The 18,642-nt window shown below is 39.5% G+C and overlaps 2 protein-coding genes and 1 long non-coding RNA gene across 5 annotated transcripts; 2 read left to right on the forward strand and 1 right to left on the reverse strand.

The window, feature by feature from the left end:
- Positions 1–753: 753 nt before the first annotated feature.
- On the reverse strand, positions 754–9,084 carry LOC139138010 (uncharacterized). 3 transcript variants are annotated; one of them, XM_070706247.1, is made up of 3 exons: positions 8,538–9,084; positions 3,825–3,892; positions 754–2,908 (listed from the first exon to the last, which is right to left on the reverse strand). In XM_070706247.1, exon 3 carries the CDS (start codon positions 2,761–2,763, stop codon positions 1,564–1,566), a length of 1,200 nt encoding a protein of 399 aa, XP_070562348.1. In that variant the 5' UTR covers positions 2,764–2,908; positions 3,825–3,892; positions 8,538–9,084; the 3' UTR covers positions 754–1,563. The 3 variants fall into 3 exon arrangements, with proteins under 3 accessions (XP_070562348.1, XP_070562340.1, XP_070562333.1); XM_070706239.1 differs by having other exon boundaries at positions 3,806–3,892; positions 8,538–9,063; XM_070706232.1 differs by lacking the exons at positions 3,825–3,892; positions 8,538–9,084 and adding an exon at positions 3,936–4,032.
- LOC139144989 (phospholipase A1 1-like) lies at positions 8,743–9,420 on the forward strand. Its single transcript, XM_070715874.1, has one exon. It carries the CDS (start codon positions 8,743–8,745, stop codon positions 9,418–9,420), a length of 678 nt encoding a protein of 225 aa, XP_070571975.1.
- Positions 9,421–14,151: 4,731 nt separating this feature from the next.
- Positions 14,152–18,642, forward strand: LOC139139871 (uncharacterized). The gene is made up of 2 exons (XR_011553893.1): positions 14,152–14,334; positions 16,582–18,642. It is a non-coding gene; the product is annotated as an uncharacterized lncRNA (long non-coding RNA).

The following is an 18,642-nucleotide window of genomic DNA, read 5'->3' on the forward strand; positions in this document are numbered from 1 at the left end:
TTACACAGCAGCAGACTTAAAAAGCTATGCAAGGCGGATAACATGGGATGGCGTATTGTACGAATAAATAACAAATTCAAAACCGATTGAAATCTGGACAACAGAACTGGAATAATGTAGAACTCTAGCTTTTCTGACTTATACGATGACCTCATGTTTATGCTCTGGCGTGAAATTATACCCAGTCGTGTGGCACCTAACAACATTGGTATTTTTTAAGTCAGCCCCGATGAAGTAAGGTGTCATTTAAAAAAAACCGACCGGAATAAGGGTTTCAGTTCTAGGGGATAGGTAATGAAATTGATCAGTGTGACATTTTCAGAAACTTGTTCACATGTCAAGGAAGACTGTCCTTAACCCTTTGAGCGCCAAAGTCACAATTTTGTTCCCTATATAAAATGCACCACATTCAGTTTTTCTGATTTTTGCCAAAAGTGTGATGAAAAACTGTAGCCAATGAAATGTGATATCTGTATGGTCCAAAATTATCACAAAAATTACAGAAAAATTCATAAAAATTGGTAAAATGTTGCACTAAAATTTTGGTGGGAAAAAATGCTGCACTCAAAGGGTTAAGTTTGAAAATAGTGTACGATTCTCTTTCAGGCTGCAATAAACGCACTGCCCATATAAAACATGATATACAACTCTGTTCGAAACTTCAGAGCGTCACCATGCTACCGAGGCCACAAATGGCATTTATAGGATTCATCTAAACTGTAATTCACGACCACATACATGTATATCGAAGTGCTGTAAGAATTGCTCTTTAATTTCTATATTCAGTGTTGTTACAGAGAACATCAGTAAGAGAGTACATTACTTTGCAAACATCTTTATAAATGCAGCCTCATTTTCTCAGTAATCGTAAGCGCAATTGAGATCCCTTCACTGCAGCGTATCATTATGTTAGAAGAAGAAGACACAATCACATCAGGAACAGAACCTGTGTATCCCTTGTCGCAGAGCTGTGGTACAGGTCTGCGTAAGCAAAGATGGCGCATGTAATTGTGCTTTTCATCGCTTTTTTATAGTGATGTCACGACACAGCTTCATTAAGTTTGCCCTTGCAAACGGTTCTGTATCAAGAGCTGTTTCAGTTGCAATGTTTGTTAACAATAATATGATCGACAACGGACAAGGGAAGGGTATCTTCCACTTATTTGGTGTGAATAATGTGCACGCCCGGGTGAGTTCCACAGTTGGGGTCATGTTGAAGACCCACTCAAAGTTCACTTCAAGCACAGAATCTTTAATTTGCTACATGACAAGAAGAAAATCAAACCATCACTCAGCAGTTTTGTTACAATCACTAAGCAGTTTTGTTACTACATCAGGTTAAACTTAATCGAACTATTGTCTTTAAATTGACTGACAGAATCATCTTTAATTTGACTTAATGTTGCACAGTTTACCTAATAAACACGCCCACATCGTTAAATTTCTTACAACTAAAATTACAAATCATATGTATACTTATACTTTTCTAATGATTAACTATTTACAGCAGTTATTGTATAACTGAAATGACAGCCGAGCAGAGACTCGCTATCCCAAATCACTTTAGAACACATAGGGTGACACATCAGGTGCTATGGGGATGTAATAGAGTCCACGAGAACTCTCTTTACAGTAGTATCCCATCTCTGCAGACTCGCCTTCCTTGGTTTGCCTTATAGGTTTGTCTTGCTCTGGAACTCCATCGAGAATCATATTTGTTGTTAAGACACCCGGATTCTTTATACTAAAGTTGTAGTAGTCCATTGCCCGAAAATGATCAAATCCCACTTGGTCGTAACCATAATTCGGGTAAAAATCTACGGTACCGAGTGGTATCAGCGTGCCGAGGTGATTAACTGGAATCAGTTTCGCCCCGATCCCATCATAGAAGCCATTGGTATGGATAACATCCACAAAGTCTGCGTCTGACTTTCTCAACATCTTGTCTCTTGCACCATCTTCAAAGTCTGGGCCGGCAGGATCGAGAGCTGTTATCCTTGAAAAGACACCACTGGAACGCCCTGCTTTTCCAAGCAAGTGAGCACCTAGGCTGTGACCAACACCATGTATCTTTATTCCTGGTTTCTCCTTCTTGATTTCCTTAGCTACATCTCCTAACCATTCACCAACGGGCTGTGTAGTGGCAGCTGCTCTGTGGTATATAGACAACCAATCAACAAACTCTTGGTCAGAAAACCACTCCAGCAATTGAGGTTTTGGAATAACTGTTCTAAAAATATTTAGTGGGCTGTTTATGGCAGTGACCCATGCCCTTGTTTGGAGTGTCTGGATGTTTCTTTGAAGAATGGTCGTCATGTTGTGTGGACCTGTTACCGGCAATCTCATTAGGAAATTTGTAATTTCTGTTTCAAAAGTGTCCATTTGTCTCTTTATCCCAGGGTGCAATGATCGAATTTCCGCGAGTCTTCGTTTGAAAGAGCTGCGTTTGTTTCTCAACACTGCAAGATCGATAGCAGCCCCCCGTGTCCAATCAAGACGCACGACGGTCACAGTAGGGTCTTCTTTTACCATGAAGTTTTCCATATCCTTGATCCAGCCAGCTTCAATGTTACTGACGTAACCATGAACAATGAAGGTCAATTTTTCCTTGTCGAGGAATCCGCTGTCATGCAGTTTTTTCACCATGTCAGAAGTGTTAGTACTGTAAGTAATCTTGCCGGAAGTTTCGCTGCCTTTCCTGGCTTTCATATGAGGCTGTACCTCAGAGATCGGCATCGCGTCGTGTCCATCGAATTCCGACATTTTGTCACTATTCTTCGGAATGTTGAATATAGATTATACAATCTGTCAACAAAATTCGTCAAGATGAAGAGGTACAGTTTGTCTGACTTCGCAAAACACTATTTAGGGCTGACAGATCCGTCAGAGATTTCACTGCACTTCGGCCCTGCAAAATTTGAAAGGACGAAAATCGAATACCGCAGACACGAAAACGATCACAACAAGCGTACTTTTATATGTTGCACCACAGGGTACCCATACATCGGGTTGTTGTTGTTTGTATTGTTGTTTATGTTTATTAGTCGGACAATAAAATTCAACGAACATAACTGTTGTGTCGTTGTTGGTTCAAACGTAATGTGGATGTCATAAGGAAAGCTACAAGGAATTTGACCCGATGCAACTCTCTGCCAACGTTGTTGTTGTTTGTATTGTTGTTTATGTTTATTAGTCGTGTTGTTGTTGTTGCTGTTGTTGTTGACCAATAAAATTCAACGAACGTAACTGTTGTATTGCTGTTGGCTCAAACGTAATGTAGATGTCATAAGCAACGTTACAAGGACACAATCATTTTGACCTCCCTGCCAACGTACACTTTGAAGAGAGTGTACGTTGGCAGGGAGGTCAAGATGATAGTGTCCTTCTAACGTTGCTTATGCAGCCACATTAACTTTGAACCAACAACAACGACGCGACAGTTATGTTCGTTGAATTTTATTGGTCAACAAAATCAAGATTAATAAACATAAACAACAATACAAACAACAACAACAACCAGATGTCTGGGTACCCTGTGGTTGCACCATCGTACAAACGTCGCTAATGACAGCTTCACTAAAGCGGGTAAATATTTCTTTAGGTTTGAAGGAAACATGTAGTCCTAAAGTCGCATTGCTGTGATGTAACGGTGCCTTGTGAGTCCAAGGATTAAGTTAGAAATAAAAAATCAAATTATTGCCTACAGGCAAGTACTGGAATGAGACAGATTAATAATAGACCAATCGGACTGTTTGTATTGTTGCTGCAAGTGTTGGCCGAGCTGAAAGTCCCACATAACTGTTACCTTTTCAAGAAAAACTTACAACGTCCCGTGCAGACATCTACACGGCATTTCCGTTTATTTCCGAGGCGAGCCCCTTTCGTCCCGTACCTAAAAATTAATGGAAAATATCAAAAAGAGGATATATACTTACTTGACAGCTCGCTGATGGATACAAAATGATGCCCGTGCGAAAACAACTAGGCGGTTATGTGCCTGCCTGACAACTTGCGGATCAAAGTGTATCACTCGGCTGAAGTGGAATGTACCATTTTTGCACAGGGATTGCCACTCAAAAATGATGGTTAAGAATGCAGAATTGTGCAGTTCGGAATCAAACGTAAGATATTTCCAGTATGTCTACCAAAGCTAGGAAACGAGTAGTTTTTCGAGAAACAAATTTTTGAACAAATCTAAAATAAGTCATTTCTAGGGACCTACATCCGAAATATCAAAGCTGTCTGAACTGCATGCACTTTTGAAGAAGGATATTTTAAAGATTTTTTGACCAAAAATGACAAAACGTTCCTTAAAAATACAAATCTGCAAATTTCATCACGATTTGAACAAACCTAAGTGAGGTCACTACAAGTGAACCGTATATCAAAGCAATTGGACGACAGGGGACAGCAGTCAGTCCCCTGCGGTGAGGGAGGATGGGGTTCTTTGTGTAACCGTTTATTTTATTATTTTATTAATTTTGACTGTGATATTTGAAATAAAGATTCTGACTCAAAACGTCTGACTGCTTTCTTTATTACTACTATTACTACCAGTAATTTTATTAATTTTGACTGTGATATTTCAAATAAAGATTTCGACTCCAAACCGTCTGACTGCTTTCTTTTTTACCTACAAGTCCTTATCTCCTCTTCACTTTAATTGCTCCGCAAATATTGCCAACTTGCGAATCGGCTATTTGACTAAGTGTGGGACAGCTGTGGTATTGACTTAATCAATTAGTCCGCTGATATCACCCTCGTTTGGGTGAGGCATCCCCTATCAGAAAATGTCAAAATCCACCAGCTTATTGTGTCGTCCGATACTTTTTATGGTTTGCGTCATAATAAACGACATGATGACGTCACCGTGAACTTAATTTCGAACTAAATATCTCATACTTCATTTCCCCAATTATAGGGATAAATTTCGAATTAAATATTTAATACTTTATTTTCCCCATTGATAGGAATAATTTTGTCTATCCTCTAAAACCTAAATAATCGTTTATATCGAGTAGTTTGGCCCTATGTGGACATTTGTACTTCAGGTCAGATGTTTATGGACGACGCTGTTCATTAGAATGTTTGGTGTTTTGGCTGACCACTGGAATAATGAAAGTGGAACGTCTGAGAAGAAAAGAGTCAATGCAATGGAAAAACGTCTTTTACTGTATATCAAGTTTCTATCAACAAAAACGGAGAAAAACGAAGTGACATGTATTTGGCCTGTTATGGAAAGGAATGTTGTTCGATAGAGCTTAGGCCGAAATAAGAAAACCGCCCACACAGGTTGTTTGTCTCTGGATAGGTCTTCAATCATTCTTTGTCCCTCTTGTCAGTTTGAGGTAAAATTAGTCGTTTATTATCCAGCAATAATTGTTGACCTGGCTCAACAAGTTTGAACAGGATAGTATGCTAATTGCTTGGATTTCAAAAAGTCAACATGTTCTGTGGCTGTGTAATGAATGGGACACAGAAACTTACGCCTGTCTCGGCTTCCTAAATACGGTAAATATGTCTCGGCTTCCTGAATAAAAGGGAAAATTAAGATGAAACAATTTGTTTGGAATAGAGATTTTTGGTTAAGAGAGTGACTTCTATCCTATTGACCCTCAATTTTCATGTTACGCTTTTTGACATTTAAGAGGTGCAACTTTGGACCTACCAGAAGTAGCAAAAATCGTGTTTCAGGACAGCCTAATTTACCCGGATCGATATGTAAAGCGGGCAGTGTATAAGCATACTACATGGTCTGTTAGCTCCTGGTTCCGACTAATTGCACCATTCTTTCTCGAGGGTGTGCCTCGGGGTCATTTTTCAGACACTCAAATCTTTACAACTCGTATTTGGTCTGCCTTTTGCCTGGACTCATTTTGCTGTCCGTTGAGTTAATTAAGTGTTCACTGTCTTGTTTTCTTGAAAATGAGAATTACATTTTTTCTACGGAGTTATTACAGGCCGTGGTGGTCATTTTGAATAAATATCGATAAAATTCGGTTATTTGTTTCCGTGATACCAAACTTTGTACGGTGACCCCTGTCACTGGGGAAAGTTTGAGTAAAAGTATAGGGCAGAAAGGTAAAAGTATGTCAGGTCATCGAGTGTAGAGTTGCTGTATAACTATACCTGACCGTAGGAAAAAACTTGTTTGGTTGGTAACCATGACAGCGGCCAGGCACAAACATCAGTGTTGGTACACAATCTGCAGGGGGCAGGACTTGGCAGGAGGTCAGGCCATATTCAAATATTGCACCTAGACGAACTTTCACGGCTTGGTTTTGGAATGTAAGACGACCAAGCGTGGCCCTCTTTCTTCTACTCATACAACATGATTCTACGACTGGAATGTGATCCATGTGAATCATTGATCTATGGCCCATTCCGTTCTATGGCCCTAATCGTCCCCTGAACCTCGCAATTTATTTGCCGGCAGGTTATAACAACAATCAGAGATTTTTGGCGTGATATTATCAAATTACACTTCTGCTATTCATTCTCGGTTGCCTTCATCGTATGGTCATTAGTTGACAATGACTGGACAGTTCTGAGCAATCTGTTGACAGAAGCAGGAAAATGTTATGATGGTGTCGATAGCCTAGGGGACACGAATCATACCTCTTGCCGTAATTTCGTGGCGGGTTTTTATTTTAGCGACTGGAAAGGGTTCTGAAGAGTTTAAATTTGGCGACTTAATCCTACCCGAAGGATCCATAGACCATACAATCACACAAAAATACAATCCAACATATCTGCAATGAGCCCTATATTACTTCAACGCAAGCTTCCTCATCAAAATAAGGAAGCGTTCCTAGGTCACTCCGACTGTATTCTACTCTAACGTTTAGCGCTGGACCATTTGATATCTTGCGGGTGGTCTGGAAGATTGATCAGGTGGCGTTATTGTTTTTCTACCTGCTCCACTTGGCCATATTGTTTACCCTACCTTTATGAATTCTCTCAACTATTTTTCACTCTCCTGCTTAGAAGGCCCTTTACTGATATTAACATTCAAAGTGTTAACTGTTCAACAATTACATAATACGTTTGATATGCAGTTCACTTAGGGTGACCTCAGTTAGATTTGTTCAAATCGTGGTACATATTTTTATTTTTAAGGCAATGTTGTTATTTTTGGTGAAAATGTCTTTAAAATTATTATTCTCCAAAACTACAGGTCCGATAGCCATGATATTTAGTATATAGGTCCCTAGGAATGATCTATTTCAGATTTGTAAAGTTGTGCAGAAATATTAAAATTTGTATTTTTAAGGCAATTTTTGTCATTTTTTGTCAAAAATTTATTCCACCAAAACCGTATACAGGTTTACAGGGATGACATGTTCTTAGGGATGATCTTAATGTGATATGTTCACATCATGATGAAATCTTCAATTTTGTATTTTTGCAGCTATTTTTACGATTTTTTTCAGGCCACCGAAATGAGCTATCAAAAATGTTCACCTTTTTCATCAACACATGTGTCACAAATAGTTATTCACTACATAACACGGCCGAACAATATCGGCCGCTAGGTCGCATGTTTCAATCTTCTAGACCCTTACAATACCAAATGGTTTACGCCTCTTTTCATTCATCGTATCCGTGAACTGAAAGCGGTTATTCAATATATAGGTAAACTGAATTCATGATTTGACTGCATTTTTCGGTAAGAAGGGCAAATTACCCCCCCCCCCCCCCACGCCTCCCCCGCGATGAAATGAAGCGCATCTTATTTGATCACGAACAGTCGCACAAGAACGATAAATATGGTGAACTGATCCATAAAAAACATGTATGCGTCGAAAGTAGAAAAGGAGTAATCTTGTAACAAGAAAATATAAATTGTGTCATAATATGGCGTCAGCTTACATTCTTTTCACAAGTTTCCATGCTCCAGTGGAGATCGTTTAACAAAAGTTGTTGAAGAACACTAAATTTTGGGTTTTCCCGGGGCAGTCTTGATGGGGCCATTTTACATTATCCCAAACCCTGACATTAATGACGCCCTGTGCTACCGTTTGTAATGGTGATTGATGGAAACGCTGTCTTTGCCCACAAATATTCACTCGCGATCGTACCCAGCAATGTTGTTGCCCAAACCATCGAATCGCAGTCACATTTCTATAGCTCACCCACGGGCTGCTTCCCCAGCATTTCAAACAAAGTCAATGTACCGTATCTTTACCTGCATATCACAAAAACACAAACTCTGACCCTTTTTGCCCTTTTACGTGCACACACATTTGCGAAAATGTTTATTCATGGGCTGTTGGCTGGCAGAGCACCTAGCAACGCTGGTAAACTTCGAATTGCTTGCGGAGCATTTGTCTCCAGTCCACGCAATAGCAAAAGAGGCGGCGATGGCTGGTACTTTGGAAGTTTCGGCAATGCCAATTTCTGACGTGAAGCCTACAATGGAAGCAAAGATGAGTAGCCATAAAGCTCGGACGTTTTTTCTATGAATACACTGTAAATATTGCTGATACTGTTAAACAAATGGCGAGAGATGGGTTGCTTTCGATGCCTAAACTTACCTTTCTTGTACACGGTTTTGGCAGTCGCAGTGGCGCAAGCTGGATTCACGATGCACGATCAGAAATGCTCAGACAAAACCCTAGGCAGGCGGTTGTGAATATCGGATGGCAAAAGGGAGTCTCTGAAGACTGAACGGAGTTCTTCTTGAAAGGTCTACCCAGCCCATCAAAGCTTCATTTTTCTGGAGGACCCTTTCGCACCGTGATGAACTTCATAGGTTCAGCGTCCAACGTCGATCCGCACACCATCTACAGAAGAGCGGCGGCAACAAGTCAAAGAGTTGGTGCGTGGTTGGGACAACTAGCAGCTGCAATCAAACAAACACAGCCAAAAATTCAGATTGAAGGTGTTGGTCACAGCCTGGGAGCGCATCTGCTTGGCAAGGCTGGACGCTCAAGTCGTGCCTTTTCAAGGATAACAGGCCTCGATCCTGCCGGCCCGGAATTCGAAGAACGTCACACCGGCAAGTTGTTGAAATCGTCCGACGCAACTCTGGTGGATGTTATCCACACATGTGGCTTCAGTGACGGTCTTAGTATCCCAATTAATCATTATGGTACACTTAAGCCACTCGGTACGGTTGATTTCTACCCCAACTATGGCTACAGTCAGGATGGTCGCGATACTTTCGCAGGTGGAAGCCACTGTCGTGTCTTGGACTATTTCGTCCATAGTATAAGGCATCCCGGCAAATTTACAACAAACGTGGCTCTGGATGGGACTCCTCGATATAACGTACCAGTGTTTAAAACCAAGAAAGGGCGCTCTGAGGCAGAGATGGGATACCACTGTAAGGAAAATTTCAGCGGACTGTATTTTATTTCCATAGCGGCTGGCGATGTGCCATTTAAATATAATATGGCTGAACTCATGTTAGGATAATTGCTGTAGGTAAAATGTAAATTTCAATTTTGTAAATTTTTTTTGAAGGGAAAATTCAATACTGACACCAAATTATCATCTTCTAGTTCATATTGAGACATTGGTATAATACACAATCAGGAAAACGTACACATGTAAATTTCTTTCTCCTGCCTTAGCAATGTGGTTAAGGAAAGAGTACAATAATTTGTATAGGGGCAAGAGAGCAAAACAACCGAAGGCTCAAGATAAAGCGACATGGTGTTTAGGGAATAGGACGTGAAAAGTCTTGAGAATAATAAGGATTAACTCAAATCAGACTCAGATGTCACAAATTAAGAAGGACGTTCTAAAGTTGTCCAATGAAAAGGGTGTATTCCAATGACTGACTATTATTGTATATGCAATAGCTGAGCGTAAGTTCATCTGTAATTGAGACATTGTTATCATTGACAACAGTTTGTGCTGATTATATATATATATATATATTTATATATTATATATATATATATATATATATATATATATATATATATATATATATATATATTACATCATGCTACCATGCGCCATTCTGATTGGACGAGCGCTTACTCTATCGATGCTAAAATACTGTTTTAGCACTGATAGCAGTGCTAAAAACGGGTCTCTAAACCAGCATTTCTGAAAATTGCCCAGTCGGTGCATTTGAACGATCTATCTAACTTAATCCGAAACAGTCCGCTTTGTTTCAAAGACCGGAGTCCGAATTTCGAAACAGAGATAAAGTGTGGGTCTGTAACTCTTCTCTTATTGAAAATAAGCGGATATCGATGATGAAAGAAATCTCCGAAGCAACACATTGATTTGGGTCTGACCGTATGATGATGTACACAATTGCATAGGGTAACAGCGCACTGTGTAGTTTGCTTGATTCAGCAGGGGTCGAGACCGCTCTTTAAAATGCAGCTGTATTATTCGTTCATACATAAATAAATTGAAACTTCCTCACAGTAGCGGTATGTCAGATATTCTTTCCAAAAGTTTGGGCTGTAACAGACCAGAGTGTTCTAACAATGTAGGCCAAGAAGTTCAAAATAATAATGCGATGATTCCTGGCGACTGCGACGAAAATCGCTGTGTCAGCGTCCTGCTCTTGCTGAATAGGGCAAAACATTCTGCTGAACTGTTTATAATAGCTGCCGTAATCCCATGTCTGGATTATTTCAAAACTGCACGTTTTCTGGTACAAATTATCAATCAAATCATCCATCCGAAATATCCATCAAAAATAGAACCTGTTACCTCACTGCACCACCTGTTTGAATGTTGCGACGGTTGGGGCATACCGTACTGAATGAAACAAATCTATTTTTAGTACGCCAAAAAAGCCAGGGCTATTGTTTTTATGTAAAATTACAAAAACTATTGTAAATTTTTCTTTTGCTTTGAACTCTTAAGCAATTTCTATGTCTGCAGCAGGTAGTTTTATTATTAGTGTAGTGTTCGTGTTGCATTTAAATAGTAATGAAATATAGATGAACGTAATGCGTATGTTGTCGTAGGATATTGTGTTCGTGTGTTGTCAACGTAATTCAAACTTATAAAAATGCTCGGTCTCGATGTTCGATCTCTCAGACGTCTGTTTCCTGCATTTGGGGCTGAAACTGACGAAAGTACCGGAGCAAGACAACAAAGGCACATATGATATAGCACATAGCATATAGCACTCGCCTATCGGCTCGGGCTATATATGTCGCGCATTGGACCAAAATCTCGTGTATAGCCTCCTGCGGCGGGGGTTATTGCTAAAACAGATTACTTCAAGTACAAAGTAATGAAATCTAATATTATATAGGGCTCAGCCCTTTGTGTCGCGCCAGGGGTTAAGATTGGCTATGTTATTTGTATTAATTCATGATAAACTGTAATTGTTACTTCATAAACGTTTATATGACAACTATGCCCAGTTTCCCTCTGATGAAAGCAGTTCACGTACGTACACGACGTCAAACCTGCAACAGGGCAGGTATAGATTTTCTGTAGCGTGTAAAAAATTTGGACAAAAATTGGCAATTTTTAAAATGATAACAGCCTATTGCGTTAAATAAGGGACTATTATGCAATCATTATCATTGCGATGGTAACCGCACTGCCCACCTTCCACTTGCAAGCTGAAAACTATAGCGTTCCGTCTAAAAACTGGTAATTTTTGAATCTAATTATTTACACAGGGGGCACTCTTCTATAATTCATCCCAGCATTCTTTGCGTATGCCCCCGTTCATATGCACGACAGTTTTCTCCCTTTATCTATAATATTATATAGGGCTCAGCCCTTGGTGTCGCGCCAGGCGTTGAGATTAAAAATGTTATTTGTATCGATTCATGATTAGTGATCATAAAGGATAAAATAGAATTAATTGTTACTTTCTATATACGTTTGTACAAGTATGACCGGTTTACCCTCTGATGACAGTTCACGTACACGATGTCAGACCCAGTAGGTATAGATTTTCTGTTATGTGTAAAAAAGTTTGACATAAATTTGCAATTTTTACCATGATTACCATCTATTGTGTTTAACAAGGGACGTATTGTGCCATCATTAACTTTGCAATAGTAACTGTACCGCCCAACTTCCGATATTGTATAAAGCTGACAACCAGCGTTACTTCTAAAAATGGGTAAATTTTGCACATAGTTATTGACACAGAGGGCGCCTTTCTAAGTTCAATCCCAGCATTCTTTGCGAATGTTCTCGTTCATATGCACGACAGTTTTCTCTTTTCTTTTAATTTTTAGGCGTGATAAGAAATTTTGTATCAGCGACAGGGTGGTTAATAATAATTACTCGTTAATAAAAAAGATATATTTTATTAATGGCATGTTATAAAATAATAGAGAGCACGTTTCGAATTTGTTTATTTACGAGCACTCAAAAAAACATGGCGGCGCCCACGAAAGAAGGGTACACTTCCGGTTACTCGCATAGTATATTATGAATAAGCGCATGCGTAGTCAGTAAGCCGCTGGCGCGACTATTAACGATATTTTGTATCAGCGACAAGGTGCATAATAACATTTACTGGCTAATAAAAGAGGTATATTTTATAAAAGGCATGTTATATAATGGTAATTTGTTTCGTATTTGTTTATTTACGAGTACTCAAAAAAAAAACATGGCGGCGCCCATGAAAGAAGGGTACACTTCCGGTTACTCGCATAGTATAATATGTAACAGGTCTGACCTGAGAGCGAGCGCAGCGTAGGGTATATCGTCATTGATGTTTTCAGGCAACAGCATGCTAATTTCTGTGTTTGATGCATGATGCATATCTTTGCCATTGAGGTTGAATTGTTGTCAATTGTTTTCTAGAATAACATTTATAGCAATTTAACTCGGAAATGCCAAGTTCACTAACGAAAATTATTTAAAACTGGTAAATTATATGATTCCGATCAGTTTATTATATTAAACAGGGGCGGGAACAGAGGCAGTCTAATGTAAAACACGTACTTGATATTCCCGTCGGCAGCTAGCTCTCAGCGCACGAATTTAATTCTCGCGTGAGTTGACCGTTCGTTCTCGCGAGAGTAGGCTTGTTTCAAAATGGCGGCGCCTAGTGATGACCGAACCGGGCTTTCAAAAGTGATCGAAAATAGTCATTTTGAACCAAATTTCACACTTTCTTTGAAACAGAGAGATTCTTTTGTCGGAAATACACATTGTGGAGTAAGATTTGTGGTAGATGATATCTTTAATTTCACGCAATCCGTGTAAAAGTATTCAAAATGGCCGCCTCCATGGAAGTGCTGTCTTTTCAAACTCGTAGGTATATAGAGATTCCATTCTAAATTTCTTGTACACGCGTTAGTCTTAATGCTCGCGTTCGGCCGCTCTCGCTGCGCTCGATATAAAACCATTCATGTCAAGGTCATGCAGTGAATGAATTTCCACATCTCATCGTACAATAACACAAAAGTAAAAGTTTGATAATTAAAGACTAATTTAAATGAAACAATGTGAGACTAAATGGAATCAATATTTTTTTTACCAAATTTGCCATTATTACACCCAAATTTCTGAGATTGAAACATGTATTTGATGGAATATATTAACCTTCCAGTATTGTCTATTTGTAAAACATAAGTAGCATCTACGTCGTATATGTCTTGTTTCTTTTGAAAGAAAAACTCGGTAAGTCACTGTGCTCAGTTAATCACAATTTGGCAAAATGTATAGACAGGGATTCATAATTTGCATACTCCCTCATGATTGTCATTTTGTGTGCTCTTCATCTGGTGCCATTTACCTGGCAAGATTAAGATCTTACCGTAGGAATATGGCTTTTCAACCTGCTGATAAGGTGACGTGTTGAACACCTGCTAGCAGAACCATGCAATACATGTTTATTTTGACCCTTCATGCATCCTAATCAATACGGCTAGTTTTCAATCGGATTCGAACCCACAACATACGGCATCAGTCGCCTAGCTGAAATATGCGGCAATGTGATAATTTTGTTTTGGGAGGCTTGAAAAATTTTGATCATTTACACGGGGGTCTTGAATATTTTTAGGGTATCGAGGGGGACCTGGGAAAAATAAGATTTCAATTGTGATCCCTCTTGCCCCCCCCCCCCCCACCATTTTTGTGAACGCAAATGCTGAATGGAACCAACTTTCCATGTGACGCCGTTAAAAAGCGGTCTAACGTTTGGTGGCGCTCGCAGTCACATGGTACAGGTTATCGCAAAGGTCATTGCAGATTAGAGTGAGGGCGCAGGCTGAAGGCAAAGCATGCAAAGGTGGTGTTCGAAAGCACAGCAAGAAGATAGGAGGAGCAGTAGCCCTTTAGCGTACGTAGTTGGCGCCCGACAAATTCTTAAAAATCACACCATTTAATGTTCTCTCAGCTGTAACAGACCATTTGCGATTTTTTAACATTTCCAAGGTAAGTAAACGAAGAATTACAGTCAACTCGCACCTTTTGCCGCCCAAAACCAACTCGCCCGATTCCAACTCGCCCCATGCCAACTCGCCCGTTGTTTGAGATGTAGGCCAACATTCCATGAACGCAAACCCGATGGCCCGAGGCCAGCTACCGGTATTTTCAAACCGGGCCAGTAACTCGTCACAAAGACGGTCCTGCTGTTCTTAAGGACATGAGCCAGTAACTGCAGTAACTTTTCCTATACGTAAAGAAACCGAACAAAATTTATTCTTTAAAGAGATTTGCAAATCGTAAAATTCGCAAATAAAAAAAATTTACGTGTTTGCACATATTTCAAGCCCTAGCCCACACCTGTGGTTATGTTAGAAATATTTGTTGTAGGCTGTTTAAAGAAATACGTGTAAAACGTTTTTATACGTACCATGTACTCATAAAAATTGCAAAATAGTATCGGGCGAGTTGGCATCGGGCGAGTTGGCATCGGGCGAGTTAGTATCGGGCGAGTTGGCATCGGGCGAGCTGATTCAGTGTGGGTTGGAAAAGGTGCGAGTTGACTGGTACCCTAAACGAATACGCTAGTCACAGTATTCGCAGGATCGGTACATTCCTTCGTACGGTGCTGTGTGTTCCCGGCGTTATACCGCCTGCACCGTGAACACACAGCACGGTACGCAGGGCTAGATCGGTACAATGATGTACCATGTACGATATGGCCGGGCCCTCGCCTCGCCGCGTCGTTGTGTCGGGATGATATGGGATGGAGGTAGAAACGAGACCAAGTTCCGCGCTACCGTGATGCGGGTAGCTAATAGGTACATGTTAAACTGTGGTACCGTTGTCTGTAACCGTAAACATCGCCACTGCAATGAATTTCTACTCTGGGCTGGTATCCACAGGCACTCGACTCAATGCAAGCGAAACCATCACTGATAATTATCACTGGTTGCATCTGTGACAGTTTCGCTTGCATTGATTCGAGTGCCTGTGTTCTTATCCGTACAGTTCCAACATGTTGTGTTGTGACCTTATAATGTTGAGTTGTTGTTGTACAACTACGGGGCAGATCGTCTATGTAGCCCGACACGAACACCAACTGTCTGATACCGGCTATCAAATACTATGAAAAATAGTAAAGAATGAGCTACAAAATCACTATCAGTTTTAAGTTGCAGGTAGAGTAAGTCTGTAACATTTTATAAAATACTATAAAAATAGTAGAAAGTGAGCAACCAGCTGAAAGTTAGTTGAGACATTAAACTTGTACACTACGCATATCATTACAACTAAAAGGGCTCGTATTCATAGCAGTTCGCGATGGAGTTGTCTCTCCAGGAGTCCTGCACAAGTTGATTATATTCTGACGCCATACACCATGGCGGTATGCTGGCAGAGCACTGGAGAGAGTGCTATATATAGTTTAACCTTAGACACTGGACTTTATACGTCCATGGTTTAACAACAGTTCCTCCACACACCTTTTCACCATATTGGCTCAGCCTGAAGGCCTAGTCTATTGACACCTGGGTGTCAATAGCTATGTAGGGCTTCTCCAGGTTAATTTGACACCAGAGGGAACCCAGAAATCTGGTTGTTGTTGTCTGTGTTGTTTATGTTTGTATTAGTTGCCTTGTTGTTGTTGACCAATAAAATTCAACGAACATAACTATTGTGTTGTTGTTTCAACCGTAATGTAGATGTCGCAACCGATTGCAACTCTCTCCTAACGTACAATCTCTGTGTACATTAGGTGAGAGTTAACATTGAGTCAAATAATGATAGGGTCTTTGCATTGTTGGTATGACATCGACATTATGTTTGCAATTACAACGACACAACAGTTGTGTTTGTTTAATTTAATTGTCAATAACAACAACGTGACTAATATAAACATAAACAACAATACAAACAACAACAACAACAACAACAACCAGATTTCTGGGTTCTCTATCAGTGTTTTGACACAGGGTGTCAATAGCAAACTGAATGAATTCTGCAGCATGTTATGGAACAGAATTCAAAATTCAAAGTATAAGAAAAATAACGACATGGAAGTACTTGCCTTTGATTTTGTCAAAAAAGTCATTATTAGCAAACTCCGATTCTGAGGAATGTTTCTTCACTTTGCTTTAGCCTTCTTACCATATCAACACACCAATGAAATTCACTATTTTGTAAAAATTTTACAAGGCATTTCAATATGCTTTCTCTACCAATATGTCAAACAAATACTCTTGATTACTCTGATAGATGCTGAGCCACATGTTCAAGTTGTCATTCTTCTTCCTTGCCGTGGCGCTGTACTTCAGCTTGAAGGACTTCATACCAACCCCATCGCAAGCAGCAGCGTTCATCAAAATCCTACCGATATTGTCATTGGCTGCCTTTGTTGTTCTGCATTCTCGGGCGTCTGGAAAACTGTCAAATTTCTCAGTCGGGATCATATGTGGTCTTGTTCTATCTGGAATAGGAGATTACTACTTGGTTTACAAGAAGACGCATTTTCTTCATGGCCTTGCGTCATTTGCTGTGGCACACCTTATCTATGCAGTAACCTTTGGCTTGAGGCCTTTCAAGCTAGTGATTCTGCTGGTCTGTTCAGCAGTATCTCTAAGTATATATACGTACCTTTACCCAGGATTAAAAGGCATTTACGTATTTTCAACCTTTATATACATGAAAGTGATCTACTGCATGGCATGGAGGGCTCTGGCGAGATGTCAGTTTCTAGAAGGGAATTGGACATGGGGTCAGCTGTTGTGTGCCCTGGGGTCAATGTCATTCTTGATCTCAGATTTTGTCCTTGGAGTGGATTTGTTCCGATACGATGTGCCTCACTGTAACTTAATTGTCATGGTGACCTACTACTTGGCTCAGTTTGGTATCACCATGGCAGTGACAGATTATCCATCGATGGATGAAATCAAAATGAAGAAAGCAAAATAGGGAGTACATCAAAATTAATGCATGTCATATGTGTGGTAATATATGTGCCATTGTGAGTAAACGAGTGTTATTTCTCTGTAGTGCGTTATGCAAATTTGTCTCCAGAATGCATCAATATACAAAAGTGTTGTAGGACATCAAGGTGTCCCTCTGTTACACACACTGTATGGCATGTCGATGTCAGTTGTGCAGTGGCAGTGGTGAGAGTCCTTGTTACTTTCTTTTCTGTATTCATTAATCCTTTGTTTTTGTTTTGCATATGTGCATTTATATACACAAAAATCACATTTGTAACTGTGCGTCAATGTTTCCTCATACTGAGTGACTAAATAGCTGTATTCAGGATCTAAAAGAGTTACTTTAGTGTATTGAAATAGGTATCAACACAACTTTCATTTTGCAAGTTTGCTCACATAGTATAACGGTAGGATATTTTGAAATGTAAAAATAATGTACTGAGAGCAATAACATGTCTATTACCATGTAAAGTGCACAAAGAATTTTCTGAAAGAGTTTTAGCTAGTTTAATTTGCATGATTGTGAGTTTAGATAATGAATTATTTTTCATTGCTTCAGCACCAACAACTGATATCTAGTTGTACTTCACAATGTTTTACACACACTGAGGGCCTTGATGAAGGATTTTTGATAATTTAGCCATACATGTATGCATCCTGATTAAAACTCATTACACTCGACCTAACACCTAAAACCCTGTACCCACTCCCTAAGAGAACTTCGTAAGTGCAAAAATCTGATGACAGCACTATGATTTGTAATTTCCCCTAAGGCATTAAGTCGATTGAAGTTAAAAGTGCTACAGTGTTTGAACAACCAATGTTCCAAAACAAAATGCAAAGGGCGATTACTTTTCATAAATGTGTGCATTTGCACATTATTACTGAAATAGCAATATACCCCGAAGTATGCTAAGTTTTGTTTAACGTGTAACTAGTCAACCTACTCATTTCTTTATATCAAGTATACAATTTGTTACATTGTTTCCATGTAACATAATTATAAGATGATCTTTATCAATTGAACATTCCACATCTGATAATGTAAAATTGTTACATTGTTTCCGTATTACCTTCCTAGGCGAATATATCTTTTTTTGTTTGTTGTTGTGATCATTGTAATTTTTTAAATTGTTATCTTGTCTCCACCATTACCTTACAGGGTAAAATATATCATATCTTTGAGTGTGCTGACATACTGGTGAAATGTTTGATATTGCTACATCATTGTCAAATTGTTTTCACATTACCCTATAAGGTAAACTATGAACCTATTTTGGTTGCTGTTTTGTGTAATGTATGAAGTTATTACATTGTTTCTATCTTCTAATACAAGGTAATCAATATA

This window comes from Ptychodera flava, chromosome 1, assembly GCF_041260155.1.
Source record: "Ptychodera flava strain L36383 chromosome 1, AS_Pfla_20210202, whole genome shotgun sequence".
NCBI classification, from domain to species: domain Eukaryota; kingdom Metazoa; phylum Hemichordata; class Enteropneusta; family Ptychoderidae; genus Ptychodera; species Ptychodera flava.

Coding starts and splice junctions, on each gene's coding strand:
- LOC139138010 (XM_070706247.1), bottom strand. CDS start 2,763: ATGTCGGAATTCGATGGACACGACGCGATGCCGATCTCTGAGGTACAG.
- LOC139144989 (XM_070715874.1), top strand. CDS start 8,743: ATGAACTTCATAGGTTCAGCGTCCAACGTCGATCCGCACACCATCTAC.